This window comes from Physeter macrocephalus, chromosome 1, assembly GCF_002837175.3.
Source record: "Physeter macrocephalus isolate SW-GA chromosome 1, ASM283717v5, whole genome shotgun sequence".
NCBI lineage: Eukaryota > Metazoa > Chordata > Mammalia > Artiodactyla > Physeteridae > Physeter > Physeter macrocephalus.
In genome coordinates this window covers 85,337,136-85,358,657 of record NC_041214.2, presented here as the reverse complement: position 1 = coordinate 85,358,657, position 21,522 = coordinate 85,337,136, and the positions used below count along the sequence as shown (strand labels likewise).

Genomic DNA, 21,522 nt, shown 5'->3' with positions numbered 1-21,522 from the left:
CCATGGCCGCTGAGCCTGCGCGTCCGGAGCCTGTGCTCCGCAACGGGAGAGGCCACAACAGTGAGAGGCCCGTGTACCGCAAAAATAAAAAAAAAATAAATAAAGCAGAGGACTTACTCTATATAATAATTTAAAACCAATACAGAAAAAGTAAGAAGTCCTCCATAATGTCTCTTTCACTAAATGACCACTATTCACAGCTTAATTTATGATTAAAAATATTCAATGCCTACATTACTATTTGTGTGTGTTTACAGAGGTGATATTACACATACTGTTTAATAAATATAATATTAAAGTATATTGTACATAGTTTTCCATGTTGACATCCTACATTTTTCAATGGCTGCATAGTAATCCACTCTATGGATAAATCAAGTATGTAATTACAAACAAAAACATAAGTTTTCAATTTTTTACACTTATAAACAAAACCTTGGTGAAGATTCTTATGTGTTCATCTTTGTCAAAAGTATCTTCATTTCCATAGAGCCCTAGCAATATAATTACTGGATATAGATGTACTCAGTGTTTAACTGACTCCTCTTCTCCATTACCTACACATCCAATCACTAAATCCTGTCAATTCTATCCTCTAGGTAACCTCTCATATATCTCAAAAATGTCTCCTCGGGCCTCCCTGGTAGTGCAGTGGTTGACAGTCCGCCTGCCGATGCAGGGGACGCAGGTTCGTGCCCCAGTCCGGGAAGATCCCACATGCCGCAGAGCGGCTGGGCCCGTGAGCCATGGCCGCTGAGTCTGTGTGTCCGGAGACTGTGCTCCACAACGGGAGAGGCCACAACAGTGAGAGGCCCGCGTACCGCAAAAAAAAAAAAAAAAAAGTCTCCTCTTCTCCACCTGCACAACCACTATTCAAGTTCAAGCCGCTATCTCTTCTGGTCTAGATTACTTCAACAATCAACTGTCTCCTTGCTCAGTTTTCTCCACCTGTATTCCACTTTCCCTACTACAAAAATCTTTCTAAAATGCAAACCTGCCTAAACCTCTTCATTGGCCCTCACTGGTTGTGGGATAAATTTCAAGCTTCTAAACATGGTTTCTAAGGCCCTTAATCATCTACATCTTGCTTATATCCACCGTTTCATCTTCTGCCTCTTGCCTCCTTCTATGCTAAAGCCATAGGTACCTGTCTTCAGTTACTTGTGTCACTTTTCTTTCTCTCACCTCTTGGCCTCTGCAATATTCTGGTCACTGCCTTTACCTAGCATCTATTCACTCTTTAAATCTCAAATCATAAGAAAACTTTTTTGATTCCTTACATCTGAGTTAGGGTACTTAACTGTGCATTCCCATATTCCTTTCATTCTTTTAACTTCAACCAAATAAACTTAATACTTTTCACCAAAATTGTATGTATACTGCAATACCATTTTTAAGTGTATTTCTATAAATCCTGCCAGCTATCCTTCTAAATAAGGATAAATTAACTATCTCCTGCTTAGTGTCCGTAATCGACTCCTAAAGATCAAGCATATTGTGTGAAAGCGCTGAGAGCCTATTTCTTACTCTAATGAATCATATGTCAAATCTAAACCTCCAATAACTTTCTTAAAATATGATTGAAGTACAGAATGACAAAATGCTTGTAACAGTGCTTCCGGATTACCAAATACAGATCAAACAGTCCTGTGACTTAAATAATTATAAACATCTTAGAGGTGTATCCTAAAATGTCACATAAGGCTTTAAGCAGCAAAAAGATACTACCTGATACAACATCAACTATGTCACAAAAATAAAACATTTTGGGTGCAATGCAGTTGAAATCAATGTGGCACAAACAGCTGAGATTAGGACCTGCTATTTTGATCTATGTTTGTGTTAAGCTACAGTGTCTGGGGAAAAAGGGTGGGGCGGAGGTGGGGGTGGTGGTGATGAAAAGATCCAGCAGCTCAAAGAATAAATCTCTAGCAGCCAGATGTCCTAGTTCTCTCCCTTGCCTTCTCAATAGGCAATCTGGCAATATAGGTTTCTTGTTCCTTCACAAATTCCCTTCACCACCTGTGTTAAGTAAATTAGATTTATCTTCAAGGCTTGCTTAAGTGTAGGTACACTTTGATTTCAGACTTGCTCTGTCCAAACAAAACTAACCATTCCATTTGATATGCCAGAAATTCACAGAGGCACCACATTTTTCTCCCATAAATAGCATTATGAGATATCATAGTTTACAAATCAGTTTTTCTGTACATTATCTTCATACAACCTAGTAAGTAGCACTATTCATTCTGTGTGTATGAGTATATGTATATACTATACACATACATACATATATACACACACACATATCTATCTCTTGCAAACTTCAAAAGCTGGATGACTTATAGAAAGCCATAGAACTGGCTTAAAATACAAATAATAATGCTAACAAGTGTTTTTTGTGTGTGTGTATATATATATATACGATTAATCAATCAAATACAGATAAGATCAGAATTCTTTTTTGGATAAGGAGAGAGATTAAAAATAGGCAAATTTTGACTCCTTGAGGAGAGAAAAGGGTTCACTCCTGAGGAAGAAAGGGCACCAACATAAGGAAACTAGTAGTACTGAATACAAACTTAAGGACTGGACACTACTGTCTAAGTTCAATTTTGATAATCTTCAACTGAGCAAACAGAAGAGTTACAGAAAATATTCATAATAAATGGCAGTTCTGCTCCAAGAATAATAAATTCTTAAAATACTACAGACTTCATTATAAAGATAATTTTTATATAAGGGATTTGTTAATTAAAATACGATTATAAAAATTTAAAATTTAAGCTATTTATACATAGCTTGCTTGAGGTACATGGAACCTATTTTGGTTACTGCCATTCCAACATATTTAAGAGTGCCAATATTTACATAAAACATAAATTGAAGGTGACACTTGGCCCTAAAAGCGATTTGCATGAGTATTTTTCAAAAGAATGCGTTTACTTGCTATTTAAGAAAAAACCTCAAATAGGATTCAATTTCAAATGTGATTTGTACAAAACATATCAGACACGTATTACAAAAGCACCAGTGTTCTTATGCAGATGTGAGAATTTGAAATAATATACTCTTCTCCGTTTACAAATCAATGTTCTCTGTAGTTTTGTTCTCTATGTGTAATCCAACAAGAGCAACCAGTTTTGTTAGACTGTTCGATACTTAGCTAAAGCACAATTTGATAAAACTTTTACCTAAATGATTTTATAGAATCAAAATTATGTATTTATTAAGTATAAGATAAGGAAAAACCTAAGATGAATGAAGATTTCAAAAGAGCATGGAGAAAGCTATCTTTCAGAATATCTCTTCTCAGAGATACATAATAAATACATAATTCATTATACTTAAAATATTTAATTGGTTAGACTAGAATAGTGGTTAGATTTTGCAAAAAAACATACTTTTATGTTCTTGCCTATTTACTAAGTGTTTGGGGGGGACAGGCCAAGACTACAATAAATCACTGCTTTATCCATCTAAATTTTAGTATTCCATTATAATTCACATAGTAAAGTCTTTGAGAAAAGGTCAAATACTCACCAATGTTTTGGTGTAACCTGGCTCAGACTGATAACTTCATCGAGGATTTCATTTTTAGCTTTTTCAAACAGTTCGTTCTAGGCAATATAGATACAAGTAAGTAAGATTTTCATAAGATAGACAATTTGCCCTGCCATGATTTTCAGAGATAACTAAAAGGAAGGCCTCTGACAAGCTACTGTCTGGGCTTAGGTTTGAAGCATGCCTGACCAGCAAGTAACACTCTTCTCTTCTAGTCTCTTTCTTTAGGAATGCCAATATCAAGATAAGGACAAAGAAACTGACACACGCCTACCTTATTCACTCAACTCTGAATGCAGTTTTTCACGGAACATTTGTTCAGATAAGTTTTTTACGTAACAAACATCATGTGAAAGTTAACGCACATTAATTTAGTGTATTAGTAACAGTCATCTGATGCTGTGTTTTACAACTGATAGCATTTTAAAATCAAGGAGAACCAATACTTAAGACCTATTAACTTAGAGTATAAACAGTGAAAAGGTTAAAAAGCTGATGTATAATTTTTAAGTTTATATTACATAAATATGTTAATTTATAAGACCTTGAAAGACTATTCTTCACCTTTTCAGAAAAAAATTTTGAACACTTGTTTGGATATCCTATGATCCCTAATTACTTTTTTTATTATGTAATAAATAATTTAAATTATTTGTAAAAGTGACAACTGTTCCTGGAAATGTATTCTTGCAACTCTAAATTAGTAATCATGGTTAAAAACCAAAACAATTTAGCTTACCAGATTTTGCTCGTCAACATAAATTTTGTTAGAGCGCAATACTAAATTAGATATATACAAAACACATGAGGTACATAAATATTACCCGGTCAAGTTCTCGCAGGCGAGGATAGTTATTCTTCCACTCAGTTTCAAGGTTAAAACGTGTTGCTGAGGAAGAAGGAAAAATGCTCAAGTTTGAGGATTCTCTTCAGTTCCAGATGCAGTGGTTAAAGGCTATCTCTCACATATCTGCTATATTAACTGAATTTCTGAGTGTGCACAGATAGCTCCTGAGTACTCTGGGTTCTCAATATCTCAGAATAGCATTATTGCAACAGTTTTCCAAACTAATCCCTCTGAGTTTAGTTTCTCCATTTTCAATCCACAAAGCACACAGCTGACACAATTTAGTACAGTTGCTAAGAGCATGGGACTCTGAAGTCATATCACCAACTCAATCCTGATGTTGAACCCCATTCAAATCCTGGGTCTATTATCTATTACTGTTTGATGCTGGGGGTGTTACTTAGGTAAATTTTTCTCTGCCTCAGTTTGCTCTTCTGTAAGATGAGAATAATACTTACAAGGCTGCTGAGGGACTAATGGGATAAATAGGTAGGCTTTCCTAATGAGAAAATGGAAGGAGGATATACTCTCACCAAATGAAACTACAGAAGCAAGCAAAGCCAAGGAACAGGAAAGCGTGGGATTCAGGAACCAGTACAATGTAGCTGAAAGTACACGGGCTGCTCTGCTTCCCAACACATTTCCTCTCTTTCCTCTAAAAAGACAGAATCGGAGTACTCTATAGTTATACTAGGTTCTTTCTCCCAAACACTACTGCAAACTTTGTTTAAATTTTGTAATGTGCTCCTAGCAATGTTTCCCCTGAAAGGAAAAATCCTGCTCTCATACAACTGAAGATTTGTATTTTTCCTTTTCCTACATACTATCTTATAGTAAATGAATGAAAAGCAACTGTTAAAGGAAGTAAAGAATCTGATGGATGCCCAAGACTGCTAGCTAATAAAATATCTAAATTTGAGAGTTTATTTTAAAAACCCAACTTACCTTTGAAACTGTCGGCCTGTTGTTCAACTGACTCTCGTACCATTTTCCAAAAGCAGTCTGATACAGCAAGGCTTAGATTTCTTGTAGTCACTTGGTGTGCCTTTAGCATGCTTGTCCTACAAAACAATAACCAGAGCTAAAGTATATTAAAGTGGCAGAAAGGACAATACTATCACCAAGTTTGAGAATGTGCTTGCTATAACATAACGAGAATAGCCACTTAATCATTTTATACTAGGGCGGTCCAATGAACTTTCTGTGATGAGGAAAGTAATCTATACCCGTGCTGTCCAATATAGCAGCTACTAGTCACATGGGGTTATCGACCCCTTGAAATGTGTGGCTAGTGTGACTGAGGAACTCAAATTTTCCTTCTATTTAATGTTAACTAATTTAAATTTAGAGACTTCCCTGGTGGCACAATGGTTAAGAGTCTGCCTGCCAGTGTAGGGGACATGGGTTCGAGCCCTGGTCCGGGAGGATCCCACATGCCGCAGAGCAACTAAGCCCATGAGCCACAACTACTGAGCCTGTGCTCTAGAGCCCGAGAGCCACAACTACTGAAGCCCACGCCACCTAGAGCCCGTGCTCCGCAACAAGAGAAACCAGGGCAATGAGAAGCCTGTGCACCGCAACAATGAGTAACAAAGAGTAGCCCCTGCTTGCTGAAATTAGAGAAAACAAGCGTGTAGCAACAAAGACCCAACACAGCCAAAAATAAATAAATAAATAAATTTAAACAAGCACACAAGGCTAGTGACCACTGTATTGGATAGCATAGTTCTACCCACTTGCCAGCTCCCAACCCAACAGACAATTCTCAAGACTACGTGTGAAAAGACTACCTTGACTTACTATACTAATATAGAGGCAAACGCACTCTTCCAGTTCAAGAGACTCTCTACATGTTATAATGTTTTAAAATTCAGTTGCCCTTTAGCTTTTCCTCTTTGCTTTTCTGTCAGTATCTTATTTTCTGTTAATTTCTGTCAATATCTATTTAAGGACACCCCTTTCACACTCCCACCCCTCACTCCAACTTTCCCCAATACTGTAAGAGAAATGTGTACATGCATTTAGACATATAAGTGTTGATTTTAAAAAATCACCTTATAAGTAAAACAACTTAAGTGGTGTCAGTGTGGTCTCCAATGCCCATATGCCAAGGGGCAGTTTATTACAACAGCATGTACTGTACTGTGTGATAAATTGCTCCCAATTCTGTCAGAGTAGCTTGAGGACTTGCTTATTAAATACAGATCGCTATTTGGAATTCAATTCTGGAAATACAATGTTATACTGATAGCTATAAAACAAACTTTTAAATGAAAACAGTTGAAGCTACTCCCTCACTATAAATTCTTCAAATATTTAAATAAGATACCTACTTTAGGAGTTTTGAATTCTGAAAAAATTCTTCTTCATAGTCTCTAATAGCTTCAATGCTTTCAGAGCTGTTTCCTAGGGAGAGATGATGGTAAAGTTCTCACTAAGAAAATTCATTTTTATTATTTGAAAACAACAAAAAACTATAATAATCTGTCTTTGCATACCTTTTCCTGTTACAACAGCAAAATAACCTAGAGCTTTCATTGGGAAGAGTTTTCCTTCAATTATCTGCTGAATCTATTTTCAAAAGTGGGAAAAATAAACAGATGTAAGTTTACATAATTTTTAAAGCATAACATGCTATTTAGAAAGCAAATTTAATAATGCTATATATGTATGTGTTTAGGTAAATATATGTCTGTACAAAAGTACTGAAATGCATTTCAATTGCTATTTGAGGAAAAAATTAAATACATTTAATTTTGTTGTATTAAAAATGTATTGTTAAAATGTAAGTACCAAAATTAGAACTTGGAATGACATATAGAGCTTTGGAGTCAGGCCTTAGTTTGGATTTCTGCTCTGACACTTACTAGGTTGTGTGGCCTTAAGTAAGCTACTTAACTTTTTCAAAATGGTGGTTGAAAAGATTATACACAGTGCCAGGCATGCAGAAGCACACAATAATAGTAGCTGCTATTACTATTTCCCCAATATCTAAATTCTAACGAAGTTGGACAGTCTTTTTTTTCTTTTTCTTTTTTTAACTCTATATATAAAAAAAAAATTGGGTCCATTGGTTCTCAACTCTTTTAGGGTCAAAACTCCTTTTCTAAATGAAATAAAAACTACAGACTCTGTCTCCAGAAAAATGCACATTTGCACAGAGATCTATCATTCACACATAAAAGAGTTCCTACTCCCAGAAGCTCATTCAGATTAATACTGAGGTAAGAATCCCTCCTCTAAGGCAAGTTACATTTCTAGGCTAATGCGGATTCTTTGGTATAAAAAAAGAATGATATAAGCTTCAACTGTATTCAGAGGAAATGCAAACTCATTATCCTAAAGAAGAGGAGAAAGAAATGAAAGGAATGATGGGAAATGGGAGGGAAGCACAGAAATTTGCTTCTACCTGACTTCTCCCCTCCTCCCTATCAGGACCAATACTGCCAAGGGCGGGCCTTACCCTTAAAAATAAGGCAAAGCTAAGGTCACGGAGGCTGTACAGAGAAGAGTTAACACAGCAGGCCTGAGATGCTGTCCTCAGAAGGGCCTGCTTGTCCTTGGCTGGCATCTGGGAACTTAACTGGTAAACAATCCCCTACACTGATATAAAACTTTCCCTAAATAACAGTGGCTCATTGTGCAATCCATGTGGTTCATGCTGAACATCTGCTTTCCTTTGGGCGTCTGGAATCTTGGTACTTGAGGGTGGCTACATGAAAAGCCCCCAATAAAAACCTTAGGTGCTGCGTCTCTAATGAGTAACCTGTTGCTGGCAGGATTAAGCATTTCCTGTATGACTCTACTAGGAAAGAACTCTTGGAAACATGAGCTTGGTTTCCTTCAGATATCACCTTTTGCACCTTCTCATTTTGTAATATTACTTTGCATCCTATCATTGTAATAAAATCTTAGGTGGAAATATGACTATGTACTGAGTCCTGTGAGTCCTTCTACAGAATCAGGGAGCCTACGGGTGGTCTGTCTTGGGAACCCCATCACAGAGGCATAGTCCTACAGAGTTTCGGATGGGAAAAAGAGAAATTCTAAGCAGTAGCCAGAGGGATGGGTACTTATATCTGGAGTTGGTCCATGGGGGATGAAGATATAATAACAACAGATGATAGCCACCATTTACATAACACTTTTGTGCCAAGCACTATTTCAACCACTTTATGATGGATATTTAACTCAATAAATTTCCATAACCTATGAGACAGTACCATTAATATCTTCATTTCCAACAGATGAGAAAGCCTAAAGCACTGAAAAAGTAAAACAACTTACCTAAGGTTACACAGCTAGCAAACAGTAGAGCATATGTGAAACCAAGCAATCTGGCTACGGATTGTGCACTTTTACCCACTTTTACCTTATGCCTTCATAATTAAGTAGAGAGCATGTCCTAATAAACCTTGCACACAATCGTACCTTGAAATAAAATCCTTTCCTCGTTAAGGGAGGAGGAGAGAAGGGACACTGAACACCATGAATAGAAGTCACAGAATCTCAGAAATGAAAATGACCTAGAGATCAACTAGACTAATAGGTTGGATGGTGCATTGACTGGATGCAGAAAAGTAACAAGATTTGACGGAGGACATGCAGCTGGTCGGTGGTAGAGCATGGATAAGAATGCTGAGCCCCGACACCCCATGCAATGCCTTCTCTATTATGAAAATCTGCCACACAGTCTTTCATCAGTTAAGAAACGTAATGTTTATCTGAAAAAAAATACATAAATGATAAAATTTTTTTTAAAAAACAGGATAAAATAAGTAAGGCCCAAAAGGAATTTAAACTGTCACTAGTTTTACATTAATTTATGAACATCAACTAAAAAAAAGTTTAAACTATAACAAAAAATACTACAAATGAGGTTAATGACTCTATGTCAACATACAAAATTTAAATTAAATTAGAGTAAGCAACATTAGCAGTTTTAAGTATTTGAAGCAAACTGATTACAATTGTGGAATTTCACTTATGCCTCGATAGTGCACTTAAGTAATTTACTATAACTATACAATACTTTGTTTTTAATGAGAACCAAGAAAAATCCCATTCCTACTTGCATTTCACAAGGAAATTTTTTATTCCCCCAACCAGTCCCTGTCATAACTGGAGCTTGTATAAAGAACTTGCCCTCACCCTGCTTGGACTAGCCACATTTTTCTCTGCCAGGTCTACTTTGGTCAAAACAAATATTGTCCTTCTTCCATGAGGATCCATTTGACTGACCAAGTCTGTAACAATGCTGCGTTCAGCATCCACAGATCCATCTGAAAAAAAATTGAAAAATGACACTGTAGGGCTTCCCTGGTGGCGCAGTGGTTAAGAATCCACCTGCCAGTGCAGGGGACACGGGTTCAAGCCCTGGTCTGGGAAGATCCCACATGCCAAGGAGCAACTAAGCCTGTGCGCCACAAATACCGAGCCTGCGCTCTAGAGCCCGCGAGCCACAACTACTGGGCCCATGTGTCACAGCTGCTGAAGCCCGCAGGCCTAGAGCCCATGCTCTGCAACAAGAGAAGCCACCGCAATGAGAAGCCCGTGCACCGCTGAAGAGAAGCCTGCACTCGCCACTAGAGAAAGCCCATGCGCAGCAACAAAGACCCAATGCAGCCATAAATAAATAAATAAATAAATAAATAAATAAGACACTGTAATGGTTACAAAGTAGGTTTTAAAAACTTCAACAAGCTACATCCTTGTGTCTACATTATAGTAAGAAAACTTTTCTTAATATTTTATCTAGTTATGAAAAGACATTCTAGCCAATAAAAATGTCTGATGCCTACACAGTGAAATTTATCAAAATATTGCCAACTTCAATTCTATTTACTAATAAAACGAACAAGTTAAGAGGAGAGGACAAAACATATTTATTTTGTATGTTTATGTAACATGCATATGTAGAACAAAGCTTTGATTGCTAAGTAAGGAAGAATATTAGTGCAATTAAAATCTTTCAATAAGACTTACCTTGAATACATAGTATGATAGCATTAGGATTCTGCATATAAGCTTTGCTGATACTGAAAATAGTTTCTTTTGTGTCAGGGGCCATGCCTGATGTCACAGTCTTGAAGAAAAAGGTTTTAAATGTCATTATAAATGTCTTTCACAATAGAAATAAGATAAAACACACATTTTGTAAATACTTACATTAATCACACCTGGTAGGTCAACAAGCACCATCCTCTGTAGTCCAGGGCCCTTTACATTTAAGGATATGGTCTGTGCAGGGAAAAAAAATCCGAAAACCAAAAAACTAATTTTGGGAGGCAGTTTGTTAGGAATTTTTTGGTGACACATATTTTGAAAATTCTGTATCTCATCCATTCAGATATGCAGCTCAGAAAAAAATTATGCTTTTTCTGACCATAACAGTAATTATCATAGAAAATTATCCACAAAACAATACATTATTTGGAATATTAAAAGAAAAATAAAAGACTAAGTATCTTGGAACAGCTGCAATCTAAACATCAATGCTAACACCATGATTTCAAACCATAAACATTGGATTTCCATAAAACACTGTTGAAATGAACTGCAACACTTACCTCAGGGCTAACAGTACAGCCTTCTTTCACATTTTTTCTCATTCGGAGTTCTATTTCACGTCTTAATGCTGCAAGCTATCAATGGAAAGCAACAAAATCCTAAGGAAATCTTCAGTTAAATATTCCATTTAGTTGTCTTTTGTAAGTTTACACATGTTATAAAAAGTTACATACATAAACCTCATACAAATTCTACTTACATCTTCCTCTTTGGTAAGATCAAACTCCCGAGAACTATCTTTAAACAAGGCCACGTGGTGAGGGCCTTCACTGAGAGTCACCTGAAATTAATAGAAAATTGAGAAGACTGTATTTACAATTCCTATTAATTCCCACAGCACTTACATGGTTCTCATTTTCCAGTCAACATTATACAGAGTACCAAGCACAAAGCCATCAATCTCAAAACTTGAAAAACTAAAAGGAAATCTTGCATTTTACTTCAAAGGTAAATTTAGGTAAAGGACAATTCATTTATTCAACATCTATTTATTGAGAGCCAAGTGTGTCAGGCATTGTAGATGGGGGAACTCGAAGAATTGACTGTCCCTGGTTTAGGCCTAATTATATACTGGGAGAAATATACACAGAGAATAGGTCTGTGTAGCAAAACCTAGGATGCCACAGAGGAGAGCAGTACTAAGGGGAACTAAGGCAGCCTTCACCCAAGGAGTGACATTTGAGCAAGAAATTCTCTAACAACTTATATGTCAACAGTCAGTGGTTTCATGAGAACTTCTAAACTTCACATTCCTTAACTTTTCAGTTGTAACTTTTCAAGCTTCTCTATAATGATCCGATTTCACTTTTAAAATACAATTCTGTCTACTAAGATTAGCTAAGCATACAGAGGATAACAAATAAAACCTAGCTGTTTGAAGACATCAGAGGAGCAATCATGGCAGCCTGGACTGAGTCAATGACCCCAAAGGATTTGGATGGGTATATTCCTGCAGCTATTTACCCTCAGGGCATTTGCTGATTTGTGGCACAGGGTAGCCTGAAAGAGGAGTTTAAAACTTGTAGCAGTCTCACTGTGTTGAAGAGACAAAATCGGACTCCAGGGTTATCAAGCAGCCACGATCTAAGATGCCAAACTCTCAGAGAAAAATGGACAGCAGAAATAAATCTCCAAAAACTGAGCCCTACATTCTATGCACAATTTCCCTTTAAGGCATTTGCACATTAAGGAACAAAGAAGCTGTTAAAGAGGTTAAAATGTTAAGTCAAGATTTTGGCAATTTCACTCTTCAAGGGGAGACAAAAATCTGGAGTTTAGAGTCCAGCAAGGAGGAGAAGTCCTGGTAAATACTAGTGAAGTAATGGCAAACTGAAAAGAGAACAGCCTTGTCTGTTTCAAGGAAATCTGTCCAAGGTATCTGCCTGCTGGAAGAAAGTGAACTCCTTCCTAAAATATAGTATCAGCCACAGCCACTACAATTAGGGTGCTGGTTACAATGTAAAAGGTAGGTTCACAATATTTTTACAGTTAATTACAGAGCATGATATAGTCAGTTCATTCTTTTCCCCCTAAATTGGTGATATTCCAAATGCCCATCAACAATAAAATGGATCTATAAAGTGTGGTATACTCACACAATAACACAAAGCAATGAAAAAGAAACTAGTTTTACATAACATGGTTGAAATCACAGCCAGACCCCAAATAATGCACTGTCTGAATCACACTAGACTGCCTGTTGCAATTATAAACAGACCTCAGTTCTGTAAGACTTTAGCATCAGCCTCATTGTCTCACTTTCTACCACTATTCTAGCCTTCATTCTTGGTGACTTCAATTTTCCATTTCTCCAATCACTCTATACCTACTCCATCCATCAGCTGAGTTAAAACATACACACACATCCTTGTGTCTACATTACAGCAAGAAAAACTCCTGATCTTTGTTCATGCCTAAGGGATGCCGCCTACTGATTTCTACACTAGCAATAATTACAAATGCTACATATCAATTATTTCTTTTGTCAGAATTCTTCATTTTAACACAATGGACAAACTTCATTAAAGTGACTACTTTCCTGAGGAACTTCATTTGGCCTATTTTCCTTTTTAACTGAAGTAGAGTTGACAAACAATATTATGTTAGTTTCGGTGTATAACATAGTGCTTCAACATTTAAATATATTACAAAATGACCACCAAAATAAGTCTATTAATCCAGAGGGCCTATTCTCTTACCTTAACCGGAGAACGTGTCATCATCTCCCCAGATCCTCTAGGGAATATTCGTGCTTGAGCAATCATTTCCAACACACTAGTTTTTCCAGCACTTTGATCTCCAACCACAACAACCTTATGACAAAATAAATACCACATATTCATATTTTTTGATACCAACTTAAATTTAATAGATTTGGAATGCTGCTGAGAATTTTTAGTCTTAAAAATTATCTACAATTAAATGATTTTAAAATATCGCCCAGAAAAAAATGATGGTTCATACATTGATGTGTATTGAAAACATAAACAGCAAAACATTAACTGGATCAATTATTTAAAGCCAAATTTTTATTAAAAACTTATGCTAATTTAAACTACTAGTTTTAAAACCACATTAACATTAATATTCCACAAATCTTTTCCATAGCTAGTTTAGTCTTTACAAAGACATTTTCAATTCTATACGGTTAAATTTCACTCATGTACCTAATCTTATCCACCATTCAGGTATTTTAATATCATGGATATCATGAATACATAATGCCAAATATCTTAAAGCCTTACTTTATTATGCATAAATATAAGTAAACCAATGGACCAAAATAAAGAGTCAAACAATATTCAATGCTTAGCGCATCACCTAGAACACATGAATATTATACAGAAAATTTTATGTCTTTGTCTTATGTCTATACATATGTGTATGTATTATGTATGTAACTTTTTAAAAAACTACAGTGCTTTTTTGTTAATGGGCAAGTTCACTGTGTACTAATTTTTTACTTACCCTTGGCAGATGATCTTGTGTATTATAACTGGCATCATAATCGGACAGAACATCAAGAACTTCAGAGTACATGTCAATCAAAGATTTCTATAAAATTCAAAAAATTAATTATATAAAATAGTGAAAACATTTTTAAAAAACCATAGATGTGTGGAGATAAAAGAGCTGATACATCCAAAATGTTTCCATAATAACTGTATTGCTTTTCCTAGTTATGCAAATAAATATTCCTAGTAAATGTAAAACAATACAGAATAAAATTCCATGTTCTTATCAAATTTATTTTATTTAAAGAGACAATGATTTAACACAGTATATTAATTCATGATTTCTAAACCTTCTAATTAAATGGTAAAAGAAGGTGGTTATTGTTTAATATTGAAGAGCTAACATTAAGTGCCCAACAAAGGAAGACCATTAACACCAAAAAACGCCCAATAAGGGGCCAGGTGACCAACTGAAAGGAATGCTTGGTGTATGCGTCAGAGTGGGAGAGAAAGAGAGACTGAAGAACTGGTAAAGTAGAGAAAGAATCACCAAGATTATTGTTAAATCAGTATGAATGATTAGTGTACACTGATAACTGGGCAGACTAAAATGTGAGAGCACCAGGGACAGACATCCTGTACTGTTCTCTCAGTAAAACCAGTATCAAACACGGTTTCTGGAAAATTATAAGCTTCAAGTATTTGAGGCATGATTGAACATATACACAGGCCTGGGAAAAAGGTTACTATCAAGCATTTAATAATTAAAGGTAAGTTGTAGTGCTAAAGTAGGAATAAAATGAGGGTCTACACTGCCTTTCATCTCTCAACACTTAGAAATAATTAAAAGGAAAGCAACTGTTATGCCCTCCACCTAAAAATAAACAAAAAACTTTTTGAATTTTCCTTACCATTTCATTTTATGAGAGAAAATACAATTTCTCAGTATTAATATATATAATTCTCAATATATATTAACACTTGGATGTGGTTTTTCCCAACTGCCATGTGTTGACTTATAAATAAAGTCATGCTATTTATTTGTTTTATGCAGTCGTAATTTGGAATCAGAACTATCAATACATGTTGGTTAAACTAGGGCTATATATCTTTGGACCTTGGCTACAAAATGAATGTGCCATGATTTATTGCAGTTTTGCTACGTACAAATTCTGTTTACTTATATGACATTTAAGTTAAAAGAATGACTTCAATTTCATTTAGCACATAAAGGTTGGTTTAGTGGGGAATAATAAGATTTAATTAACTGATAATGGTAATTACCAATGTGCTGATGATAACAATACCAGCATGCTTTTTCAAAAATACTTTAAAATGTCTAAGGAACGTTCCAGAAGAAAACATTAACTATTGTAAAACTGGAGAAAGTGGCCTCTTCACTGAGTGGCAATACAAGTAAGGCAATGAAAATAAGACATATGTAACTTTCTATCAACTTACCTTGCTGATTTTATAGCTGTATAAATTAAGTAAACCTAGAGATAAACTAAATATTTCAGAAAAAATAAACTGATTCACAAGAAATGACTCTTGAAAGTATGAAAATTTATGGATATAGTATAAAATAAATGTTTGGTGATTATAATTTGTGATAAGTCTTAACATAGGAAGAGACCTCCCTATCCCCTAAGCATATCAGGTTAGAAAGAAAAGGATGATAGAAACTTTTCCAGTTCCTTAAAAACCGGTATTTATCAACACACAATGTGAAATGGTAAAGTTCTGAGAGCGAACAAATTAAGACAAACTTAAAGTACCTTAAGCTTTCTATGATGGATGCCTTTGTCATCTTTCTGTAATACTAATTTTCTCAATTCTTTGTTCTCCTTTTCTAGCCGTTCCAAGATTCTCTGGTACTTTAACTGCAACAAAATAATACACATAACTTTATAAGAAAGAGATGGGTTAAAAAATAACATTAAGTGTAAATTAAAATCTTCCAAGATCCTGAAGCAATATCTCCTGCCTACTTAAAATGAATTACTTCATTTAAAAGTCATCTATGAAAATGTTGAACAAATAAATTATGAATCTTATCTCAAACAATGAACTTCATTATAGTTTTCTATTTCAATTGGCATTTTGTTTGGAAAAGTCTTTGCTGTTTATGTTGAAGAAATTATTAAAATACTAAAAACGAAAGGAGTTGAAGAAGGAAGTTCTTAAGTATACTCTATGAAGCAATATTTCCTATTACAACAAAACTTTAAGTCATCATTAAAGGGACATTTGACAAAAATTCAAACTCTCCCCATCCCCCATATTATTTTATAAAAATGATATAAAATAAAAATAGCTAACAGTACCTGACCATGCAGTATGTGACAGGCCTTTTCCTGACTGTTTCACCTGCATTAACTCTCGTAAGCCTTCAAGTGAGGCAAAGGTTATACAGATTAGGAATCAGAGGCCAGGGATGCTTGGTAGCCTATCTAAGGTCACAGAGTTCTGAATACAGGTCTGAGTTGAGGGGTCAAGCTCTTCCAAGTTTTGGTAAGTTTCTGTGGCCAGAAATTACACATTAATTTTTAAAATATTGATATAGTGACTTCCCTGGTGGCGCAGTGGTTGAGAATCTGCCTGCCAATGCAGGGGACACGGGTTTGAGCCCTGGTCTGGGAAGATCCCACATGCCACGGAGCAACTGGGCGTGTGAGCCACAACTACTGAGCCTGCGCGTCTGGAGCCTGTGCTCCGCAACAAGAGAGGCCGCGATAGTGAGAGGCCCGTGCACCGCAATGAAGAGTGGCCCCCGCTCGCCTCAACTAGAGAAAGCCCTCACACAGAAACTAAGACCCAACACAGCTAAAAATAAATAAATAAAAAAAATATATTGATATAAGAACAATTTAAAGAAAACATACATTTAGATAGGCTTTTTTGTCAAAGTAGATGCTTGGCTATACAATGTTCTCGAATAAATATGATACTTTTCTAATTGGTCTTCTCTGTTTGCACACTATTATTTCTTCTCTAAACATTAACAATGTTCAGAAAACTATTAAGAATTACTCTTTCCTATAACCAACTGGATGTTTATGTCCAACTTACAATAACATGACTCTTAAAATGGAAAATATTTCTTAGAAAATGTTAGGTTATTATAACCTTCCAAGCATACAGTAAATAACAAGAGATCATGGCTCTATTCTCAGAGAATGTCCAGCTTAAGCCAAATTAAATATTATGTAATTGAACAATATAGTATGAGACCGGTAGAACTACAGGCTAGATTTCTATTATAAATATATTTTTACAGAATTTGTTCATCTATCTGTAGTAACAGTATATATAACAAAATACTGGTAGTTATCTAAGAATTAGATCTGTGCTGTCTAATATGGATGGTAGCCACTAGCCACATGCAGGTACTGAGCACTTGAAATATGGCTAGTCTGAATGGAGATGAGTTAAGTATAAAATACACACCAGATTTCTATAATTCAGTAAAAATACATAAACAGCACATTAATATTTTTTATACTAATTAGATGTTTAAATGATATTATTTTAGATCTGCTGGTTAAATTTATTATTAACGTCTACCTATTTCTTTTCACCCTTATTTTAATGTAAAAATTTTAAAGTGCGTGGCTTGCATTATATTTCTACTGCACACTACTGATATAGATAACGCTATTATTACATCATGAACTGTCCATCAAGTGTTTGTGTCAATGCCTAGCAGCTGACAACAACTGTACAAATTGAAGGGTTGATATCAATAGGTATATATAGGGGTGGTAGGATTTCCACTGGCTCACTTCTTGGTAAATATGGAATAAATTATAGGGGTCTACATTTTCTGGGGCTGGAAACACTCTTTAGTACAGGTGCCAATCTGCAGTCTTCCTACAGAGATGTGCTGCTGGGTCATCCTGCAAAGACATCTAGACCAGTAATTCTCAAACTTAAGAATTCATCACAATCACTTAAGGGTTTTTAAGAACAAAGATTGCTCAGTTCTACACCCAGAGCTTCCCACTCAGTGCAGATGGGATGGGACCAATAATCTGCATTTCCAACAAGTTCCCAAAGGACATTACTGATGCTAATGCTGCAGAGACCACATTCTGAGGTCAATGATTCTTCATCCCTGGCTGCAGATTGTAATCACCTGGCTGGGAAGCCATAAATATATACAGTGCTGCTCAGAGCACACGCAATTCTAACATATAGTCAAGTGTAAAAATAATGCATAGATATTAAGAAAACCTGGGACTCAAAATATACTAGTTCCTAATTTCATCTAGATTGTCCTTGTATTTTTTCCCCTAAAAAGAGAGACCCAATAAGTCTCTTTAACTTATTCTTAATTATTGCGTATCATTGTATCTACATAGAATAACTAAAGATAGAGTGGGTGATAGGGCAATTTTTCACTAGAATGTTAGCTACTCAATTACATTGCACAGAACAAGTCTAATGATAATTGTTATCATCAATTATAAGAGAATAGCTTTTCATAGTAGTGTTAGAAATACATTTGGAAAGGTTATTATCTGATTGGCTTTGGGCTTCAGAGAAGAACTGTGGTAGACTCAACTCCAATTTCTTTAACTGTTACTTAATTAGCCTATCAATGTAAAATTGCAAGCACAGATTTATATAAGGACAGGTCACTTTCCCCAGTTTTTGCCGTAGTTTTTCTTTAAAATTAGAAGCATAAGATTCACTAAAAAAAATAGGTTTTTACACATAAATTAGTTAATTAAACTTATAAAGTTCCTTCATTATTCCTTATTTCTCAATTAGTTTTTGCATTTTGGGGGGCATCTACTTATAATAATAAGGTTCTATCATTAAGCCACTCTAAATTTTGCTTCGTTAAAAAGATAAATGTCCAGAGTATAAGAAAAACTTTCTGGTTCTTTTTACTCATCAGAATTACCTGGGTATGCAGAAGCTCTTCTTGAAGTTGGTCTATTTTCTCTTTGTCTGACACCTAAATGTTTAAAATAAATAATTTTATTTGAGTAGAATTAGGTTTATATAGAATATACAGTAAGTTAACATTTTTTAAAAAGCATTTTTAAGAGTGAAAACTACTGGCTTTATATGGATACTTAATCAAAGCAAATTTTAAATCAAATGCTTATTTAAGTAAAGAAATCTTATTCATCAATAAAAATAGCTCATCAAAATTTTATATTAAGTGAAAACCTTAAAAAGCAACCATCTTCCTATTGCCATTCTAGTCATATATGGCTGGCTTGTTAGAAAAATAAGAAAGCAACACATATGGTTACTATATTCTTGATAGGTTATTTTGAACTCAAGCACAGGGACTTGGATGCTTGGAGAAATAAGGCAATGATATCCTTACAGAAATGTTTCGGGAAGTCAGACACATGTTATCATTTACAGCTACTGAAACGTTCATTGGTCATAGTGTATCTTTAAGCAAACACTATCCATTTCTATTCTGTAAGTAGGAAAGTGTTTAATAAATGCAAAAAACAACTTGCATTTTCAGAGCTTTAAGTGGAGCCAGATGCTTGTTTTTAAATTCAGTTCCAATGCAAGATCTGCTAACCCATAATAAAGTGAATGCATCAGGAGCAATGAAGTTGAGTAAAGCACTAAAATTGATTTGAACATAAAACAAAAGTAGGATAAAATCCACAGGTATTGGGGAAACTACTCCAAATTGTTATTAATGCTAATAGTTCTAAGATAAAATATTCAAAACAACAAAAAACTTTATTCTTTAAAGTAGTCACAATTCCAAATATAAAACACAATAATCAACTGTAATTAAAATGATGTCATTTATGACAAATACATGTAACTGTACTTTGATTCCTTGGTGAGATGCCGAAGTTGCCAATTCTCAGTCTTTCAAAATAATTATCTAATTTCTGATACTCAAAATTTTTAGAGATGATTTTATTCCACAGGAGACAAAAATCAAGTTAAAATTCATGTAAATCTTTATTCATCTTTATTCATTGGCTATTTAAGCAGCCAAGACATCACGGTAGCAAATATATATGAAAACATTCTAAATGATTTGCTTATTGAGGTAGACGTTAATAACTCTTATCCATGCAATAAAGTTATTTTGAGATTTTAATTCCTATTTCCAAATAATTTACCAAAATTTCCCTCAAAATTCTTTTAAATAAAAATGACAATACTTGCTAGAAATGACAGGTATGTATCATTTTTTCCTAAAAAGCCTATGTCTAAAAATTCTAAATTTGATTTGGTAATTAGAAAAACAATAATATAAAACAAACTTTGCCAGAGACTTGCGGATAGAAGTGTTTTTCATTTGACTATGTGTTTGTGTAAAATGGACAAGAATTATTAATCGTCTCCTAAAATGTGAGGAAACAAGCATGTTGGGGAGGAGCCCACAACACAAAGAACAAAATCTTAAAGGCCAATGAAGAAATAAATAATTCCATATTTTGACCATATGGCATGCCATCATACTGTAATAGTATGGTCATAAAAATTTTCTTATGCAGATTATATTTCCAATTCATTTTGAAAGTTTCTCTGATTTACTCTGTTCCATTAACTATTCATCCAACTGCAGTTAAATTAGTATGAAATGTATAAACAATATTAGTATAAACTGTTTTAGTTTTAGATGTGAATATTTAATGATTTCATGCAATATATCCTAAATTACCGTAGAAAATCCGACATTTCTCTATATCTGGGGCAATAATTAAGAAACTAATACAATTACACAAAGTTAGAATGTTTACTATAAGCCAAGGACTATAAAAGGTTACCTTGATAATTAGGTAAAATAAAAAGGATATATAAAGAGTTAAAATGATATAAGGTTATTAGAACATTACAAATACAATCTTTATGCTAATATTAGTATTTAGTACAGTGACTGTGAAGATTTTCATAAATTTGGATTTTTATGAATGTTTAAATTTATCATGCGCCCTTCTGGCACGACTGTTAGGAACAACTCATGCACAGTTTTACCAATACACTTCCTATCTGCTTAGTTTAATGTTAAATTAAAAGATTAATGTTATTATATAAAAGACAGGTGATGGTGGAATCAAGAATTAGACCTAATATTTTCTAGGAAACAAAATCAAAACATTTAGGTTCACAAAATAAATATTAAAGATTAATGATAAGATACTTTTACGTATTTTCTTAAGAGAATAGTACATGCTATTGTTATTCTATCATTTATTTGAGGTCTTAACTAGCAACCTGGGTATATTTTATTTTGATGCACTGTACTGGTAAAATTTGGCTACTTACAGTAAGTTCTTGTCCTGCTGTTTAATATATTTAGTTTTCATTATGAAATTAATTTAAAACTCACCCTGACAGAAATGGGTATCAATAGTCTTGAAACCAGAGCTTTTCTACAATTCCAGGGCTGTAAAATTGATGGAGAAAGAGCAGAACCCTCTGCAGAAACAAGCTAGAGCTGAAAGAGAAAAACCTTTACTAGCTCCTCACAAAACCAAGCCTGATTTTTAAATTTTAAGTATTTCTTCCTGCTAAGCAACTGTGGACATTCTGAAATACAGAAATGCGTAAGACTCGTAAAAATTTTTATGTATGTGTACATAT

The 21,522-nt window shown here is 34.6% G+C and overlaps 1 protein-coding gene across 5 annotated transcripts in view; it reads right to left on the bottom strand.

Moving 5' to 3' along the window:
- Positions 1–21,522, bottom strand: part of OPA1 (OPA1 mitochondrial dynamin like GTPase) — an 81,716-nt gene that overhangs the window by 39,236 nt on the left and 20,958 nt on the right. For all 5 annotated transcript variants that reach the window (XM_028492395.2, XM_028492419.2, XM_028492410.2 and 2 more), the window contains 14 exons: positions 18,848–18,901; positions 15,714–15,818; positions 13,949–14,035; positions 13,180–13,293; positions 11,181–11,261; positions 10,981–11,055; positions 10,580–10,651; positions 10,397–10,496; positions 9,563–9,693; positions 6,910–6,982; positions 6,745–6,817; positions 5,357–5,472; positions 4,389–4,453; positions 3,544–3,620 (listed from right to left, as the gene is read on the bottom strand). In XM_028492395.2, the coding sequence (XP_028348196.1) occupies positions 3,544–3,620; positions 4,389–4,453; positions 5,357–5,472; positions 6,745–6,817; positions 6,910–6,982; positions 9,563–9,693; positions 10,397–10,496; positions 10,580–10,651; positions 10,981–11,055; positions 11,181–11,261; positions 13,180–13,293; positions 13,949–14,035; positions 15,714–15,818; positions 18,848–18,901 (1,223 nt within the window). The remainder of the gene's footprint in view (positions 1–3,543; positions 3,621–4,388; positions 4,454–5,356; positions 5,473–6,744; positions 6,818–6,909; positions 6,983–9,562; positions 9,694–10,396; positions 10,497–10,579; positions 10,652–10,980; positions 11,056–11,180; positions 11,262–13,179; positions 13,294–13,948; positions 14,036–15,713; positions 15,819–18,847; positions 18,902–21,522) is intronic.